We start from the raw sequence: 19,115 nt of genomic DNA on the forward strand, positions 1-19,115 counted from the left end.
ACAATTTAACTATATTCATAATCGTAAATTAAAATATTATATATATGACATAAGTATAATTAAATATACAGGTATGACACCAATGCCTACAACCCCAAATAAAGATTGTGGCTCTGTTGTGCTAGGTTCTGCATAGAAATTAACAGCACCACCTGCATTTATCCTGCAAGTTCTTTAGAAAAAGGAACTTACAGAAGCTTCTGGATTTTGTTTTTACTGTAAAAGATGCTTTGTCTTCTTCTAATTCACAACATTAACTGGGAATGAAGCTTTGCAGGGTGTTGAGTTTCAATGCCAACACTCTCTCTTAGTAACAAAAACCTTTTGCGATAATTTTAATGATCCCTCAGGGCATGTTAAATTTTTCTTACACAGCAGCACTGAGTTATTCCCTAGGACCCCCTACATGTTTTGCAAGCACAGGATAACATTTCTGTAAAGTTGAACTTAGAATCCTCTAACAGAAATCTCCAGATCTACACAGTAGCATTGTGCTCTGTTGATGAAACCATTCTCACAATAACAAAACAAAAAACAAACAAACAAAAAACCTTTAGAAAATTAACTAGTGGACCTCTTCCCAGCACAACTGTGCTGACGCTAGATTTAGTGCTATTGCTTCATTCTGACTGAAGCAGCGGTGTTTCACTTTACTTGAATGGGACATGTCCAAAACCTACTGTAGCAAGATTAAAGTTACCCAATGGGACTACTCCAGAATGTGGAGAGTGACTCTGAAAGCCAGGAAACATGATCCAATCGTCAGTCTGACCTCTGCCACTGCTGCTGGTAATAGCCACTGGAAATCAGACTCTGAAGGAGGTAACAAAAATTAACAAACTACTAAGGGAAGTGGTGTTTTCTCTGTCTCTTGAAGTCAAGACTGGATTCCTTTTCAGAAGATTCTTTAGCCAAATGCAGTATCAGCATGAATACAACAGTCACTGAATGATATTCAGTGGTCTCTGTTACACGAAAGGTCAAAAGGGATGATCTAATGGATGCATCTATTAAAATAGAGATTAAGAAAGACTAAAAGAATGTGCTAATTATGTGCATACAATCCAGCTATTTGTTTCATTAGGAACAGCTATACTGTATCAGCAAGGGGTATTATTTGGAGCAGGTTAACAGATTTGGCACATCTGAGAGATGAAGTATACTTCATTTTAGTACTGAAAGTTGTAGGTTATAGCAATAAAGATGCACAAGGGATCACCAACAGTGCAGCAGCAGCAGTCTCTAAGGTATAGCAAAGGTAGTACTTCAGAAGGAACCTCAGAACACAGGAAGGTCTTATAGCATTTAGCATACGTGACATGCTTTGCATGAGATATGCTGTTTTTGTGTGTAGAATCTGCTTGCAATGCCAGAATTAAACCAAAGTTTTGCTTTAGCAAGAAGAATGCATTAGACCTTATTATGAAGTGCTCGCATGATCAGTTCCCACAGTGCTCAGTAGTACCTGTGAGGCAGAATGCTAATATACATTATTAATGTGCTGAGATAATGCTAAGAGCACAAAAGCTGGGGTTGCACTACAGAAGTGGCACACACCTACACTTTGCAGTTTCTGATTTTTAAGGGTTTTAAATTACTCTCCCCATTTTGGAAGGGCACGAGTCATATTTAGGCTAGCTGATCTCTGCCTTAACAGAGTTTTTATGCACTTAATTTCCTAGGTTAGAAAAATCCCTAGTACCCCCCCACTTACCCATCTACCACAGACCAGTTCTCTTTCTTCACTATTTCTGGTTTCTTGCCACAGAACATACTGGCTGCACGCTGGTCTTTTCTACATTGTCTCCCCTCTCTCCTCAGTTCATCTTTGCACAGAGGTAAGTGTCAGCATGGCACCTGGGAGAGGATACAGAAATGCCATAGGCACCAGTCTCAAGAACATTGTTGCTATTTTTTTAAGGGGGAGAGAAACATTGGCTAACAAGGCAAAGGAGATTAGGACCAGGGATTTAGAAGACACTGGGTCAATTCCTCATTCTACCTTAGACTTCAAGCATTACCATGAACAAGCCTTAGCACCTCCATGGACCAGTTCCTCACCCGAAAAAGTAGAAATAACCAGATTTCCCCATTTCTCAGGGACACATGATTACTGACCATAATAATTAAAATCATCTTATTCTATTAAAAAGGATTTGAAAAACATAACAGTGAGTTCTGTACTTTCACTGCATGGCGATTTGTTGATCTGCACATAGGCCATCCAATTTTTCACTTTTAAACATGCTGAAGGCTTATACCCAACCAGAGTAGATGTCCCCAGTGGTTGCCTCAGACAGTACACCTTCCATGTAACCTTCAATAAAGATCAAGTTGTGTCCCCTTGTATGCTGTGGATAAATACACTGAAAACTGTGAGAGACTTGAACTCTATAGTAATTCAAGGCAGATCAATTCCTGTTATTCACCAGTGAATGAGAAAAGGTTTTTTTTCACATCCATTGTATGCTCTCCGATGCCTTTTGGTCCAACCCTCCTTTCTCTGCACAATTCCAAGGCCACTCAACTGCTCAGATGCACCCACCTGCCCTCTTACTATGGCTTCAATATTCCCACCATCATACCATTGCTTTAACCCCTCCTGTTATGCTGTTCCACTTCCTATGCACAATCTGTAGCCTCCTTACTTTGCCAGTTTGAAAAGGCAGGTGGAGGCTATGGGGAAGTAGGAAAATTGGAAGGAAGGTCTGTGGGAGGTTTGTGTACTGGCAGAATGGACAGAAAAGGAGATGCAGAGTTCCCATAATAAGTCTGGGACTAGTGAATGAGGAAAGAGCTCTATACAGTCAACTGTAGCATACAGCCTCAAAGCCACCCATTCATCTCAATTGAGATGGTTCTCAGGTGAACAACACCATCCCATTAAAATGACTGCAGCATGGCACATTCACTCTAAGGTAGGCAAACAGCTCATCTCAGCAGATGTTCTCAACCCCCTCCCTCCAGCATTAATGCTGGTCAGCCAATCTATTCTTATCATTCAAAGGGCAACAGAAGTGCATCACATTGAGCAGTTAATACTGTGACTTCTGTCACACTTAAAATAAAACGTATAAGCTAGCAATTTTCTTCTCTAGTTCAGTCATCACACAGCCTTGAGAAGCACACCACATCCTAGCCATTTATTTACACCATCAAGCCACACACACCACAGGTGCCCCCTATTCTTGGCACCACTCCATGCAAGACCTGCCTTCATCCACCCCATACATCCCACAAGCCTGAGCTTTCTTCACCTGATGACCTGGATGACAGAGTACCACTCCAACTATGCTGAAAGCCTGGGTGATTACCTCTCTCAGCTGTATAAGGAATATATTGCAATACAGCAAGACGCTGAATATAAGAAAGCATTACACACTTCATGACACATTTTGATCAGGCAATACTCAGACACTCTGATGTCAACTCCATTTTGTATTGTCAGGTGATGTTAGCATAATGCCAAGTACATGCAGGGTTCAATGTACTCTGACATCTCTTTGAATTTGGACAGGAATATCTTTGATGTTTCAAAAGACTCATAATTATCACAACTTTTTGTGTAGACTTAGCCTCCTTGCTTCCAAGTAATTTTATTTAAGAACATTTCAACTTCTGGCAACAAGTCAGCAAAATATTATTTGTTTGTCCACCACTATTTTCCCCCTCCTGAAGGTTTCTGTGTGTGCCTTTTCTTAAAATTCCTTCATGATTACACTTGTTGAGGATCAATGATAGCATGCAGTGTTGTTTGACACCTATACAAGTCAAACCAGTGACTTTGCTCATGCTCTAACAAGTGCTCAACAGTTGTACTTCTGTAGAAATTGTATCAGCTTTATTACATTTAAATGATAATCCAAGCATTAAAACATTTTCACCATTTCCAGCCTGCTTCATGTTTTCCCAAGGCGGTGTACATCAAACAATGCTGGACGGCTTCATTATAATCCACAAAGTCATTCACCAACTCATCAAGCTCCATCGTTCTATCAAATAGCATATGCAGATAGAATATTTGTTCCACTGCTCCTCTTGTTCTACAGCCAGAAGCTTTCCATCCCTTTACCCCTTCAAATAAGAACCACTGTTGTGTACTAGACAGGCCCATTGCTACATACTAAATGTGCCCTTTACTTCTCACTATATCCATGCATCACAAGGTAGGTATACATTTGCAGCATTTGGTTTTCAATCCTGTACTCACAGGGGATCCTCTGTTTGATTAGGGGGCAGGGAGTAAGGCAGGAAGAGCCCCCCCCCCCCCAACCCAAACAAACAAACAAACAAACCCTCTTTTTAAGCTCTGTAAAAGATGAATTAGCAGCAGCTTTTGGCTGTGACAGGACTAAACTTTTAGCTGTGGGTCTGCAAACACATGGTAAGAGAAGTTGGGGAGTGGACTCCTCCCCTCCTGTAAGTACCCGGTGCTCAGCCACGGTTAGCCTGTACTGTGGTTGGTAAGATTCTTGAAAAATCTCTCTCTTTTCGTTCTACCTGCCCAAAACAACGTGTATGTCTTCTTTTGGGAGGAAGGTATGTAGTATATGAGAAAATATGGTATATAACTGCCTGAAGAACTGCTTAGTTTCATTTGCATTATGGACCTAAATATATTGCCTCGACTATACCTAGGCAAGCTTTTTTTCCAGGTAACACAAATTTACCATAAACAGTGATCCAGGTTTTCCATTTGCCACAGAAAAAAGTGATAAAACCTGGATTTTCTCCTTTAACAGAGAAAAATGAGGGAAAAGGTGGGTTTGCCCTTGCAGGGTGGCAGAGTTCCAGGAAGCAGGGCTGGCTCCTGGCCATTGCATGCACTCCTGTGTGGGAGCATGGGGGGCACATGCCCCCAAATTTGTGCACAGGACAGGGACAGGCTGGCCACTGTGGGCTCAGGCTCCCCACCTGCTGGCCTCCCCCAGGACCTCCACAGCCCAACAGGGTGGGGAAGCCCGGTGCCACTGCTGTGAGCCCTGCACTGCCATGGCGAGGTGCCCCCTGCTCACCCAGCAGCAGCAGAGGTGGCTGTGTGGAATAGTATCCATCACTGCTGTCAGGCAGGTAGGGGTCTCCTTACCATGGAGGCATGGAGCTCCCAGCCATGGCAATAGCTTCCCCACCCAGCTGTGCTGCACCGGGTCTTGCCCGCTGAGCTGCAGAGGCCCCGGGGGACGGCAGCAGGGTGGGGAGGCCAAATCTGCAGCAGGCAGCTCGCATCTGTTCCCCCTGCCCTGGGACAGGCTTCCGCTCCGGCTGTGCCACCTAAGGGAAAGGGGGACTGGGCTCTGTGCTCCACTGCAGCAGCTGCCACCTCCCACGTGCAGCAGCCAGGTCTTGCTGTGGTTGGGGACTGAGGGGCACCCAGCTGGGCTGGTGGGGGCTGTGCATCATGAGTGAGGGGCGATGGCACAGGCAGGGTACCAGCATATCAGGGCTGCTCAGCACCACAAAACAGTAGGGGAGGGACAGCTGCAGCTGGGCCTGCATCCTGGCAAGTGAAGGGGGCAGGGGGAACTCTGATTTTCCATGATAAAAAACCCAAAAATCAAATGCCAAAATGTATAGGTATTTATAATTTATTTTATTATAGTGATCAAGGCACTGGTAGGCTTCCAGATTGCTTAAAATTGTAAATATATCAATATCAGGTTCAACTGATACCTATATTAGTGGTGTTTCATTTTAACCATGGAAAAATGCAGATTTTGGTGTTTTTTAAATTAGAGAATTTGCAAAATTTTTATCAGAGAAGTTGCGATTTGTAAAGAGAGAAAACCAGGATGCCTGATCATAAGTAATTTGAACAAGAAAGAAAGAAGTGTACAGGATGAACCCATAAGTGACATGGTCCAGTACTGAATGGATAATAGTAAGCCAGTGGGAAATATGAGAGTAATAAAAAGAGACTAGATAAACTAAGCTGATCTCCTTTATCAGCCCCAATTTACCAGCATCTATATAAATTAGTTAGGGTTGGACAGAACCCTTATGTGGGTCAATATGGAAACAAAATGTATTAATATAAATAACATGATATAAACATAATAATTCATAAACACCACATACAAAGAACTGCTCACCCACTAGTTGCCCCAGTCAACATCCTTTTTTGTGCAACTAACTCTGCCTCTGGCTCCATATTCCTGATCTCAAGGGAACTTTGAGATCACTCTGATCCTACAGTTGAGTCTATTTTCTTCACAGGAAGAGATCTTCAGCCACAACCTGGAGTCACAGTGATTATCCCAACACTCTTGTGCCAAATCTGCAACAACTTCATCTTCTTCAAACAACAACTGATGCCACTTGCAATTCAGTCACTTTATCCAAAATCCCCTTGTGGAATCAAGACTGGATAGTGGAGCAGTTTTCAGCATCATGTGACAGTCATCCTGGAAAGTAACCGGGCTATTGGTCTAAGAGGCTGCTCAACCCAAAAGCCACATTCACATCAGCATTCCAGCAGTCTAAAAGAACTGGATAATCCCACTTGTATTTACAGCTGGACAAGTATTGACTTTCTGGTTAAATGCAGAGAAAGTGCTTTGTCTCTTGCACTCCATGCCTGCCCTGCCTTCAACATACCAGTGAACTTGTTATAAGGAAAAGTTTTATGCTGAGCATTAAGATTGGATAGGAAGTGTCCATCTCACTTGCAGCAGTGTTTGAGGGAGACTTGTGTGGCAGGTACCATTTCAATTGGCAGTTACCTGACACTCACTTTAAATTTGCTTTTTTAACTAGCGCAGGCAACCTCAGATGCGGAAGAGGTTTCAACCATCTATTGCAAAACAATAACCAAGCTTTCAACACAAAAAGATGTTTGTATACTGTAGCATACAAATATTTCACCAGTTATCTATTGCTTCCTTTCACCACTCAAACCATGCTGGGTGCTTATCATTTCAAACAATTTGTTTTGTGACACCTTCCTCCCCAGGCCCGACAAGTGCAAGGACTGAATGGACTTTTTTTTTCTTTCTTTGATCAATCCCTAGATTTTGAGGAACTCTACACAGGCTCTAAGTTAATGTGTTTATAAAAGAAAGACACTGAAGTTTAGTGGAGAAACTAGCTCTGCTAGGGCTAGAACTTAATTGATAAACTGTTTCCATTAAATATTTAATAGCATTACTGGTTAGGAACAGTGACACCAAAAGCTGAACAAGCAACTCCTATAAAGGAGGCAGAATAATATCACTTAAATATGGTCGCGTCTTTAAAGGTCAAAGAAAGGTCCAATGACTATAGGCAGGACAGCAGAAATCAGGATTCTTGGGATTCTACCCACACCTCTGCCGATGACCAGCTGTAGGGTCTCAAGGAAGTTACTTAAACTCCTGGTGCTTCTGTAAAATGGGACCAAGGATGCAAGCCTCAGGTGGCTTAGTCAATAATCATCTTCATATCAATCATGATCTGAAGTGCATACACAAAGCTAAAAGCAAAGTCAGTAGAAGGTCACACACGCACCCCAAACAGAATGGGCCATCTTCAGTCAAGCTAGAATGGTTAGGAAATGGAAGATAACATAAATCAAATTATTCTGAGCCAGGAGGTAGTACAAGTGGCTACAAGTCACTAGATGCAGAACCTCAGGAGAACGGGGAATGTATTTTACTAAAATTAGGAAAAGGAAGTAGGGAGTTCCAGTCCTTTTGAATTCCCTGCCTTACCTGTTTGCGCATGGTATTCATGACTCCCATAAAGCTTGCCAACAGCTTAGCTTCTTCTCGGGCGGCGAGTTTCTTCTCTGTTTTCTTCTTGTTGCTTTTTTCTGACCCAGAGGCTGCCATGCTCCTCTCTTCTCACCACCAGGAAAACAAGGGCTGGCCAGACCCACACAGGCACATACACTGCGGCTGGAAAACACCCGTTACAACACACCGAACTGCTGCAAACAGGAAGGCAGCTAGAGAACTGGACAATCCTCGCCCCCCCCCCCCCACCCCCACCCCGGGCAGCTGCCGGGCTGAGCAATCCGCCAGGACAGAACCGGCTGTCCCCTGGAAGAGGCTGAGCAATCACCTGCTACGAAAACCCGGGATCCAGGAAGAGCTGGGCCTTACAGGCACCTACGGCAGAGGCCGGGGAACGCAGCCTGCCCCGGCGGGGGGGAGAGGGCCGCGGCCGCAGCGCCCTGGCGCGGGAGACTCGGGACGCATCAATCGCCGACGTTCCGCCAATAGAACGCAGCCCCTCCGCAGCGTTCCGGGGCCCCGAGGCGGAGGGGGGGGGAGCCGCAGGGCGCACACTGACGTCACTGCCAGGCGCGCGCTCCATCCACGCTCCCCCTCCCGCAGGCCCAGAGCGAGACAAACAAAGACCGGGGAGGGCCTGCGGTAGGTCACGTGACCGCGGTCTGCAGCGACGGTGGGGGGAAGTGGTTCGAGTGCGCAAACGCAGACCTGGGGCGGGCTGGCTGCGGGCTGAGCGGCTGGCCCGGGCAGTGCCTGTGGGGTGTGTTTTCATCTTACAGCTGGAGCGCTCTGATAAATCTGCGAGCTCTCGGAGGTCAAGGGTACACGGGCAGCACCCTTGGCAGAGCAGAGCCCGGAGACTTATCACCACTCCCCCCACTCCTGATTCCACGCAGTGGCCGGGGCTGCAGTGCATCCCAGCAGCCATGCAGGCTCCGACCAAGTTAGCTGCACAAAGCAACACGTTTTATTTATCCTCGTGAGCAGTGCCGGATTTAGGCACAAGCTAAGCAAGCTACAGTTTAGGGCCTCACATTTTGAGGGGCCTCTAAGCATCAGCTGCCGGACTGGAAGTGATCACGGATGGACAAACCGCAGCCCTGCAGAGCCTGGTGGAGAGGCCACGATGACTCGTCCCGCAAGGCCCGGGGTTGAGGTTTGGCCCACCCCCCTACCCAGGGGGTGGAAGTACCTGTACCTGTGCACAGTGGTCCACAGTTTGCGTGCTGGTCCGCAGTTTGCTGGGTGGCAGCATGGCAAGATTGGGAGCCCCTAGTTTAGGACCCCACCCCATCATAATCCGGCCCTACTCATGAGATGACTGTTCATTTCATTATAAAACTAGGAACACTCTGGCATCATTGAGTGCGTGGAGGGAACTGGGTTTGATTCATCTTGGCCATACAACTGCACTTCCCCCTCAGTTTTACCTTCTGGATCTAGCACGTGATCTAGGCCGCCTGAATAACGCAGGTTCCAAATGGTGGAACAACAAAGCAGCTGGTTCCAAGTTTTGCTGTTCTTTGGGGCCAAGATGTGGCCAGGTCTAGGATTTTCATTCTCTGGTCAGTGAAAACTGGGGTTAATGCCGGCAGCATGCAGTTTTTATCTACTTACACCTCACTTCTGTCTGTCAGTATAAAGGACTGTATGCATAACTCATTTTTCAGTCTGGCCACCAAATGAAAAGACAGAAAAAAGATTCAGAGCAAATGGAATTCTCCTTTCTCCCCCCCAATAATTAAAGCCTCTAAAATACTTTTTTTGCTCAATACAATATATTCCTTTCAACTTGAAACAAAATATTTCATTTTGGGCCTTGTAAGACAAGTAAATAAAGAGACAGGTTCACAAAACTTCTGGGAAAGAAGTCTAAGTGGCAGTGATCTCAACCTGGGGGCTGAGACACCCTGGGGTGTTGTGAGATCATTTTCAGGGTGCTGCAGTATGCTGCTCAATATTAGCTTTGTTAGGTATGCAAACACCTACACAAAACTGACAAGATAAACCGAGAGAGCATGTCCATACATGCAGACGTGTGTTTGCAGTAGTTCAAATAGCAGCAGCACTAATATGTGCCAGAGATTTGTGCCTCAGCATGCCTGAACATACATTTTGGTGTGGGTCAAGTTGTGCCACTTGGAGCAAACTGACCCTGCCCAGCTCCTCCTGGATCTTCCACCACGGGGAGCTAGAGCCTGGGGCTAGCACCAGTATAAAAAGTTGCCCTAGTGAGTAGCTCACGTCTACTTACTCTCAGGAGCTTCTGGGTGAGGAGCCTCTGGGAGGAAGTTGGCTATGCCCCTTCCTGTCCCAGGCTGCTGCTGCTGTTGTTACTGCAAGCTTGGACTCAAGAGCTTCTGGGAAGAGGATGGCCAGGTCCTTTTCTGCCCCTGGCTACTGCTAGCTGCTGGCTTGGTCTCCGAGCTTTTGGGAGTAAGTTGGCTGCATTGCTTCCTGCCTTGGGTGGTGGCGGCTGCTGCTGTTGCTGCCCCCTCTCCACCCATGGGGGGGTCCTCTGCTGCATGCTGCTGCCCCCCCCTTGGCACCCTATCTTCTGCACCCCTGTTCTGGCCTGCTGCCCAGCCTGCCACCAATATGTGGCCAGGGGACAGCCTGGGGAGGGAGCCTGTGCTGCCTGTGGGCCTCTCCCCCACCCTTGTTGCTAGAGCCTAAAGGTGTCTTGCCTGCCCCAGCTGCGTTGGCAGGCCGCCCCCACCTTCACTTCCCCTCTCACCAGAAGCACATGCTGAGTGGCTGAACTGGACGGCTCCTACCATCACTGCTGCTGTTGCTGCTGTCTGTTTGCTGCTGCCCCCCCCTCAGGAGACAGAGAGATTCACTGCTGCACCACCTTGCACCACTCAACACCACACCTGCACTGGACTACTCCCCAAGTGACTGATTGCTCCTGCCCTCCCTCACAGCTGCCTCACTGCATCTGATCCTGCTTTGTTTCCCTACCTGCTGCCGAGTGACTAGCTGGAGGCCTGAGGGGCTCCTGAACTGTTCTCCAACAAACAAAGCCACTCTACCGCTCCAGCCAACTTTTTACATCTGCCTCAGTGCCCTTCCCTGTGTGTTTCGCCCTTGTGTGGTAAGTCCTGTGGTCCACTCCCCCTGCCCTGGTGTTTGTGTGGCTGAGTAAGTCAGCTCAAGTCTCCCCAGCCCTTGTGTGTATGTGTTCCCCCTCTCCCACATTCCCCAAGCATAGCCCTCCCAGCTCTTTTCCTGTGGGGATGTAACTCAGTGAGCTTTAGTCCCCTTCCCCAGCCTGCCTCTACTAGATTCACCAGCCCCCCTGTACTTTTTTGGGTTTCTTTTTTGGTTTCCCCTTCCTGATGTGAAGCAATGGCAGAGCAGGAACTTTCTTTAGCGGGGGGAAGAAAGATTCCTCCATAGAATTTCCTGCGGCCTCTGCTGCACGGGCAGGTGAGACTCCAGCAGGCCCCCAGAGGAGTTCCCAAGCCCCCTTCCCCACCATCAGGGGCCAGGGGCAAGGGCAGTGGGAAGGGCTCCCCAGTGGGGGGTGAGAAGGGCAAGGGCCCTGCCCCTAAGCCTAGACCTGAGGGGACTAGATGCACCACACCAACTGGTCCACCCACTCAGCCTGTCCCTGTCCCTAGCCCCGGCCCCACCAATGTAGCCCCCCAATGGGGGAACCACGGCTATGCACAGGTGGCTGCGGGGTGACCCACAGCTATGGGGCCTGGACCCTCCACTGCTAGCCCTTCCAGCTCGGGCAGCAAGGCCCCCTTTCTGGCACTCGGCCATAGGCACAGGATGAAGTGCCAACTGCACAGGTGGGAGACCCTGCATTTTGCGACCTGGGTGCAGACCCTGGCTTGGGTAGTGGGGGCCCCCAAGATTGTGTTGGTCTCCAGCTTTCATGGCAAAGGGGCCTTTTTCCTTGCCTCGGAGGCTGCTGCACGAAAGGCGGTGGAGAGGGACAGTGTGGTGGAGGGCGAGTGTTTCTCCTTTGAATCCCTAGAAGAGCTGGGGACCAGAGTGGTCCTCATCTCTATCCCACTTCATAGCCCCAGTTAGGCCCTGCTCCCCTATCTCAACTTTCCCCAGGGTTTGATCTCCCCTGTGGTACCCTCTCACTGGGGTGCCAAGACCCTGGCCTCTGCCACCTGTGCTCATTCCATCATCGGGTCATGATCCAGCTGGTGGCAGCTGCGCAGCTGGAGACTGAGGGCAGCCTCATAATTACTTTACTTTTCAGGGGGCCCTAGTGAGGATTTTTTTATACACTGGGGGACCTGTGGTGCTTCTGGTGCCATGCCCCAGAGCACTTGCATCATGAGTGCCCCATGGGTCAGGTGTGGAGGGTGTCCACAGGTCCCACTGGCAAAAGGGGTGCCACAACTACCAGACCCCTCCGTGAGCTCGAGGGACCCTGCCCCCAACCAAGTATGGCAGAGTCCTGGGGAGGGGGGCAGCGGCCAGGGGAAGAGGGAGAGGCCCGCCCCTGCCCCTGGCTGTCCCCCCACTGTAACTACCCCAGTACTCCAACCCTCACCTTCTACTGGAGCCTGTCCACCTGAGGACTGCCCATGGCTGAGTGGGTGCAGGTCCCCTTCAGGTGCAAAGCCAAGAGAGGCCTGGGTGCAGCTGGAGCCCTCTGATGTAGAGGACCCCCCTTCCCCCCCTCCCCAACCCCAAGACCATCACATGGGGAGAAGGAGTGATTCAGCTTCTGGGGGCTTCCCCAGCTGTGCTGGACACCCTACCCCCAGGGAAGATTAAACAGGTTATCCCAGTAGAGGAGGCTTTGGGACTGCTGGACACTCCTAAACAGGGGCCCATGCAGGAAGCCCCTCACTCCACTGGCCAGGGCCTACCCACTGAGACTGTGGGTGCTGAGGCTGACCCAGAGGAAGGTTTGGCAGCAGAACCCTTCTCCTCTGATCGGGGGGGAGATAGGGGTCCTGGAGCTCACCCTGGTGAGCCCTGAGGAGGGTCCCCTTTCCCAGGACCCCGAGGTAGACACTGAAACCATCCCAGTGCCTGACAGGTCTCTTTCCTCCCCCTCCCAGAAAAACCTCACCTCCAGCTTGCCCCAGGGTCTTGCACCAGAGGGGGTTGTGGTTGGGTCCCCTGATGAACAAGCTGATCTTGTTGGGAACCCTGACATCACTTCCTGATATGATACCACTTCCTGTGATGTCTTTGAATATGGCTCTCTGGCCCACTGGGTGATAAAAAGTTCGTGATCTGGCCCCACATTCAAAAAGGTTGGACACCCCTGCTGTAGAGGTCCTGAGCCTCCCCTTGCAGGAGGGAGGCCAGGGCCTGGTTTACCTATGCAGCCAGGTCCTGGTGTTCTGCCTTCAGGCCCTGCAGTGACTGCTATATGGTGTTCGTGGCCATGGGGCCACCTGGGGCATGCTTTCCTCCACCACTTTCAGGGGCTCTGATACGACTGGCAGCTCCTCAGCCTGCAGGGCTTCTCCCTGTGTGACCTATGAGGGCTGCCAGATTTCTACCAGGGCCTCTTCTGGGCCTGGAGGCTGGTCTCTGCCTCCAGGTCCCCCACAACAGTTGCCAAGGGTGCTGACCTGCTCGTTGAGCCCCTCCTCTGGAACCCCCAGCTGGAGGTCCTGATGGCACAGGCGCCCCAGTTGTGACAGAGGTTGATCCTGGCTGGTGTCCCCCCTATTGGAGAACATCTGTGTCATGACCCAAAGGTCTGATTTTTTTGTGTGTGTGCTTCGGCACTCGAATTATCCCCGTAGGTTTATGTCATGACCCAAAGGTCTGATTTTTATTTTTTTTTTATTTTTTTTTTTTTGTGTGTGTGTGCTTTGGCACTAAGAATTATCCCCGTGGGTTTACAGCTTCATTGCACGGAGGAGTTCTGCTGCGCAGAGAACCCGCGTGCAAAGGAGTGTTCCCACCACTTTGCAGCTGTCTTTGCAGGGTGCATTTTCTTTGCAACACAGAAATGCACGGTGCAAAGAGTTCCCGCTCGTTGTATGCAAATTTGTGCCCCGCAATTGGCTAGTGCTAAATTATTCACACTTGGCAGCTAGCAATTGGCCTGCTAGCCGTATAAGAGGCTTGAGCAGTTTCCGCCCAAGCCGAAGAGGACTCCGCATCCATCTCGTGGGGACTCTGGGTGTACGCAGCAGGGTAATAGAAACCCTGTGTGTTGCTCAGAGGAGTTTGGCGGCCTGATCCACCGCCCACCTCTTCCCGTCTTCGAACGGAGCCTACTATAAGACGTATTGACGAGTTTTATGCGCGCTTGTCCTAGACATCCAGAGTTCTGTCTGCATGGAGCCTAGCAAACTCCATGTGATTGTTTGTGTTTTCTGTTGTAACCGCAACTCAAGCAAGTTCTCAGCCTGCACCACGACCATCTCGGTGTAAGTAAACAATCTTAAAATCAACCGTTATGTGTCTGTGCCTAATTCTAGCTCGGCGCCCGCCCTCTCCAACCCGGCCTGCCCGGGCTGCCGGCCACAGCCCGCGTGCAGAGCAACGAAAAGGACCCGGGGTCTGACCCAGCCCGCACAATCTGGACTACAATGGTGGGAGTGGATGGATCCCACTGTGCTGGCCTGGTGCATGGGTCTACCCACAACATGAGCAATGAGCCATCTCATCCAGGAGGTGAAATCTGCCCTACCTCCCGATGCCCTTGCCTTTGTTGACCAGGTCCTGCGTGGTGGCAGTCCCTGTCCCCCCCATCCCGTGTCCTCCAGCCCACCGGAGTTTGTTGTGGGGCCAGTGCCTTGCCCAGTTTCATGGCGCTCCCTGGTCCACCACCTGAGCCGGCTGGAGGACACCAGACCGGTTCGCTTTTCCATTGTCACCACCTCTACACACTCATGCACCGCACTGTCCATCATGCTGCCCTCGCATCCTGCTCAGACCCCAAGTGGTGGGACCTACTTGGTGAGGGCATAGCTGGGGCACCCCAGTGGTTGAGTCTGTACTCCACCCCATGAGCCACTAGGGACCTGAGCTGGCGGCTCCACCATGGAGCTGTTACCATAAGCGTGTGTGGCAAGCTTCGTGAACACCCCTTCTATGGGCAGAGGCTGCAGCCCTCCACCTCCACAAGCTCCACTTGAGGTTTTGGTTGAATCTCACCCCCCCACCTCTTTTATTTTTGGTCACCCCCATCCACGCCCCCACCAAGTCCCAGGACCTGGTCAACCTCCTTCTGGCCCTGGCCAAGTGGGCCCTGTACTCTACCAGGAAGGAGGCTCTGGCCGGGAAGGTACCCAGGAACTGCTAGGCCGCTTTCCTCTCCCTTGTCCACGCGCATTTTTGGATGGAGCACTAGTGGATGGTATCTACCGGCTTCTTGGATGTGTTTGAGGACCGGTGGGTGTGGCCCAGGGGGCTTTGCTCGGTGCCCCCCTCTGGAGAACTTTTCACATTTTGAACCTTTGACCCTCACATCACTCCTACCCTTTTCTTCCTTAGTTATCCCACCAAAAAATGCAACAACACCCCCCTCCCCTCCCCAAATTATCAGTTGTTTCTTTCAAACTCTGGCCCTGCACAATGAGGGCTATTAGCTAACTAGATGGGCCTTAAGGCCCACGATCTCTGGAAGATGCAAATAGACAGGAGCTTCTGAGGCCCAGCCAGTTTGTATCTGGGGCAACTAGCCTCATGTGGCAGCTGGACTGCTGAAGCAGCCCTAACCTAGAGTGGCCTCTGCACCCTCTACCCACTGCAGCAGTCTAGCAGTGGGGGCTGCTTCCTGGCTGTGACCTGCTGCCACCTGCAACAGCATCTGCTCCCTTGGACCTGCGGCCCCATGGCTACCAGACCCAGATGGGGACTGCACGATTGCAGGCACTGCAGCAGTCACCTGTGCCTCTGGACTGGCTGCCCATGGGCTGAGGCTGCACAGTTGGCCTTCATGTGGCACTGCTGTCATGTCTTTTGTTGTCCCTGCTCTGCCATCTGGGTAGCTGTCGCCCAGAAGATGTACTCCTTGCGGTGGCCCTCTTTGAACGATCAAAGTGTGTCCTCCTGGCCCCAAATAGCCAGGTGGTCAGCCACCTCATCTGCCCTCCAGTTGCGTCCCCGGTGCTAACCGTAGGCAGGGTCCTCTGGCTGGGTCCCACCACTTGCCTCACCAGCAGGAATCCTGGCGTTCCCTATTTAAAAATTGCAAATTCTCTGATTTAAACACAATTTCTCTAATTAAAATACCCAAAATCCATATTCTTCTGTGATTAAAATGAAACTATATAGAGAAAGATCGGTTCAGGAATGTTTTATTGATATATTTACAAGTTGAAAACAATTTGGGAACCTACCAGTGCCACTATTATCATAATAAATCAAATTCTAAATATCTATACACTTTGGCATTTGCTTTTGTTTTTTTTGTTTATCATAGAAAAATCAGAGCTGCCCCTGCCCCTTTTGCCCACCAGGATGTAGGGTGCTGAGCAGCACTGATATGCCGGTGTCCTTCCCCCTGTCCCTCACTCCTGATCTGCAGCCCCTGCCTGCCCCCACTACCTCCCTCCCAGCCACAGTTTTGTTTTTCTTGTTGTTTGGGTTTTTTTGTTCATTTGTTTAGCAGAATTGCTTTATTTTTCTTCAGTTAAACAAAAGTGAAAGCCAGGAGTTGGCATTTTCTGAGGGATGCCTGGAGTTCAAAAAGGTTGAGAGACAGCAGCTTGGGTGTTGAAACACTCACCTGGAATATGGGGGACCTTTAGTTGTTTTTTTTTCCCCCATCCTTTGATTATAGGGTTTTGAACCGACCTCTTTCCAAACTAGGAAGCTACAGGATACCCATGATGCTTCCCAGCGCTCAGTTTCTTCTGTTGAGACTGTGTTTCCCTTTTTACAAATAACTAAGCATTCATTGGAACAAGCATGAACAACTGGTGCCTCCTGAGACCGGAGGGGGCGGAGTGGCAAGCGGGGACTGCCTGCAGATGCCACCAGCTGCAGTAGTGGCGGGGGGGGGGGGGGGGGTGGTAAGTGGTGACCACCTGCAGAAGCCTGCGGCGGCTACAGCAGTGGCCAATCTGGGAGGGTGGCGGGGGCATGTGCCCCTCCCCCGTACCCCTCCTACGCATAGCCTATGGGAATAAGGATCAGAATCCTAATCTTCTAGGCTACAGAGTTTTCATGTTCTTGCTATCTGTCTCAGTGACTGTTTATGTATTATATACAAAGTTGAAAAAATACCATCAGGAGAGAGTGAGAGCTCAGGATATCCTATTGCCTGGTTATTAAGGTACTCTACTGTGAATCATCATGGTAGTACATCCGTAGCTGGGGAGATCCTTGCCCACATTCTTCTTAATAGACTTATCTTCCTCTGGAGATTTTACCAGTCCCAATGTGGTTTCAGACAACTCAGAAGTACAATAGACAATGGTTTTGTTGCCAGACAATTGCAGGGGAAGTGCTGTGAGCCAAACCAAGATCTTTACATGGCATTCATTTAATCTGACTAAGCCCTTTGATTCAATCAACAGAGAGGGCCTATGGAATATCTTGATGAGGTTTGGATGCCTATTAACATTTGTTACCATAATCAGGCTCTTCATGATATGACAGAAATGCATATCATGCCATGGCTCAGAAACAGCTCCCTTCATTATTTGAACTAGAGTCAACAAGGATGTGTTATTGTAGCAATACTTTTACATATTCCACATCTCACTGCTGATCTGGAGTCAGCATCCAGTATTGCATGGATGGGAATCTCTTTAACATCAACTACAGGCATGTCGCATCTTATGCAGGGGTTAGGTTCTGAGGTCACCGTGTAAGGCGAAAATCGCATATAGTCAAATCGCTAGCTAGATTTGACTAGCGGTGACTGCCTCTGCCTCCAAAACCTCCCACCGCCACCACGGAGCCGTGCTTGGAGCTGTGCGGCCGGCGGCAGCAGCGCTGCACAGGGTGGCAGGGGAGATAGCTGCATGCTGCCGGGCCACCACCACGCTGCCCCCCTCCCGCCCTGCGTATAGTTGAATTTGTGCAAGTTAAATGTGCATATGACGTGACTGTACTGTATTTACATTCTAAATCCAAGAAAATTAACTCTTCCATTACTGATATTCAATGTGTGGATGATTGCTTCATGTTTGCCCACTCCAATTTAAAAGCTCCAGGTCACTCTTGATTGCTTCTGTGAAGCATATGAATTGCTTGAACTCACTGTCAAGTTCTCAAAAGCCAAGATACTTTACCAATCCACCTTTGGAGAATGTTGAGCATTTCCCCTACCTAGGTAATCACCTTTCTCAAAAAGTAAATATAGGCAATGATATTCTATATCAGATAAAATCTGCCAGTGCTGCCTTTGGGTGCCTCCAAAATCACGTTTTCTATTATAAACCAAACTTCTGTCTACCAGGCTGTTGCCATTCCTACCCTGCTGTATGGGTGTGAAACCTGGACAACATATGAGAAACACCTGAAAGCTTTGAAACATTACCATCAGGAATGTCTTTGGGACATCCTCCATAACAAGGGCAGAAGAATGAACACCAGCATTCTGTCTCGAGCAAACACTATCAGCTTTGAAGCCACATTTATACAGCACCAGCTCCACTGGACAGGACACATCATAAGGACACCTGACAACCAGCTCCCAAATGAGTCCTGTATTCCCAGCTCACCTGTGGCCACTGCTGTAGAGGTGGGCAGAAGAAGAGATTCAAGGCCAATCTGAAGAAATGTGATTATTAATATCGATACTTGGGAGATTCAAACATTGAATCACCTCCAGTGGCGCCATGATGTAGAAAGTATTGATCGCTTTGAGAGAACTTGCCTTACTATGGAGGCAGATAAATGAGAGACGCAAAGGGAAAGAGCCATAACCCTACATTGCCAGGACCCACTCCTTTCTCCCAGAACTATTTGCCATGGCTGCAGCTGAACATGTAGATCTTGGATTGGCCTCCTCAGCCATCTCTGGACTCACCAATGACTTCCCTATTTACTGGAAGCCTGTCCTTGTACTGAGGGGGCTGATGACAATGAAGAGTTAAGGTACTCTTCTGTGAAGTGGGAGATGTGTGTTTAGATCATCTTTGGCAGCTATCCACTAGGATACTGGTTAAAAAAGGGACATTGATCTCTTTTGTGAACATAGTTCTGAAAAGAAAATCCATCCAAAACCAGGTGGGGAATTAAGCTATATTTGCAAATAGGTTTAAGATAACCAAATGTATTTTGGGTGAATATACTGTTTGTCAAAAACCAATTTCTCAGGTCTATATTCTATTAAGAGTTCCCTGTTGCCATTGCATTATAACTGCATAAAGCTGTGCCTTGAAGGTGGCAGAAATTTTGCATGTGAGAGGAGATATTATATATTAGCTTAAAGAATACACTAATTTCAGTGCCTGATAGCCTCCGTCTTGTATGAAGTCGCAATAGGATGCACTCTGTCCA

General features: G+C 48.9%; 1 protein-coding gene across 4 annotated transcripts in view; it reads right to left on the reverse strand.

Moving 5' to 3' along the window:
- Nucleotides 1-8,320, reverse strand: part of KLHL7 (kelch like family member 7) — a 33,829-nt gene extending 25,509 nt beyond the window's left edge. Inside the window, exons 1-2 of one of the 4 annotated variants that reach the window (XM_014603219.3) lie at nucleotides 8,038-8,320; nucleotides 7,686-7,871 (exon numbers count right to left, since the gene is read on the reverse strand). In XM_014603219.3, the coding sequence (XP_014458705.1) occupies nucleotides 7,686-7,805 (120 nt within the window). In that variant the 5' untranslated portion in view covers nucleotides 7,806-7,871; nucleotides 8,038-8,320. Of the gene's footprint in view, nucleotides 1-1,714; nucleotides 1,858-7,685; nucleotides 7,904-8,037 lie in introns of those variants that run through there. The other 3 variants (XM_014603220.3, XM_059728927.1, XM_014603222.3) reach the window with 3 other exon arrangements.
- Nucleotides 8,321-19,115: the final 10,795 nt, after the last annotated feature.

The sequence above is a fragment of the Alligator mississippiensis genome, chromosome 5 (assembly GCF_030867095.1).
Source record: "Alligator mississippiensis isolate rAllMis1 chromosome 5, rAllMis1, whole genome shotgun sequence".
Taxonomy (NCBI): Eukaryota; Metazoa; Chordata; order Crocodylia; family Alligatoridae; genus Alligator; species Alligator mississippiensis.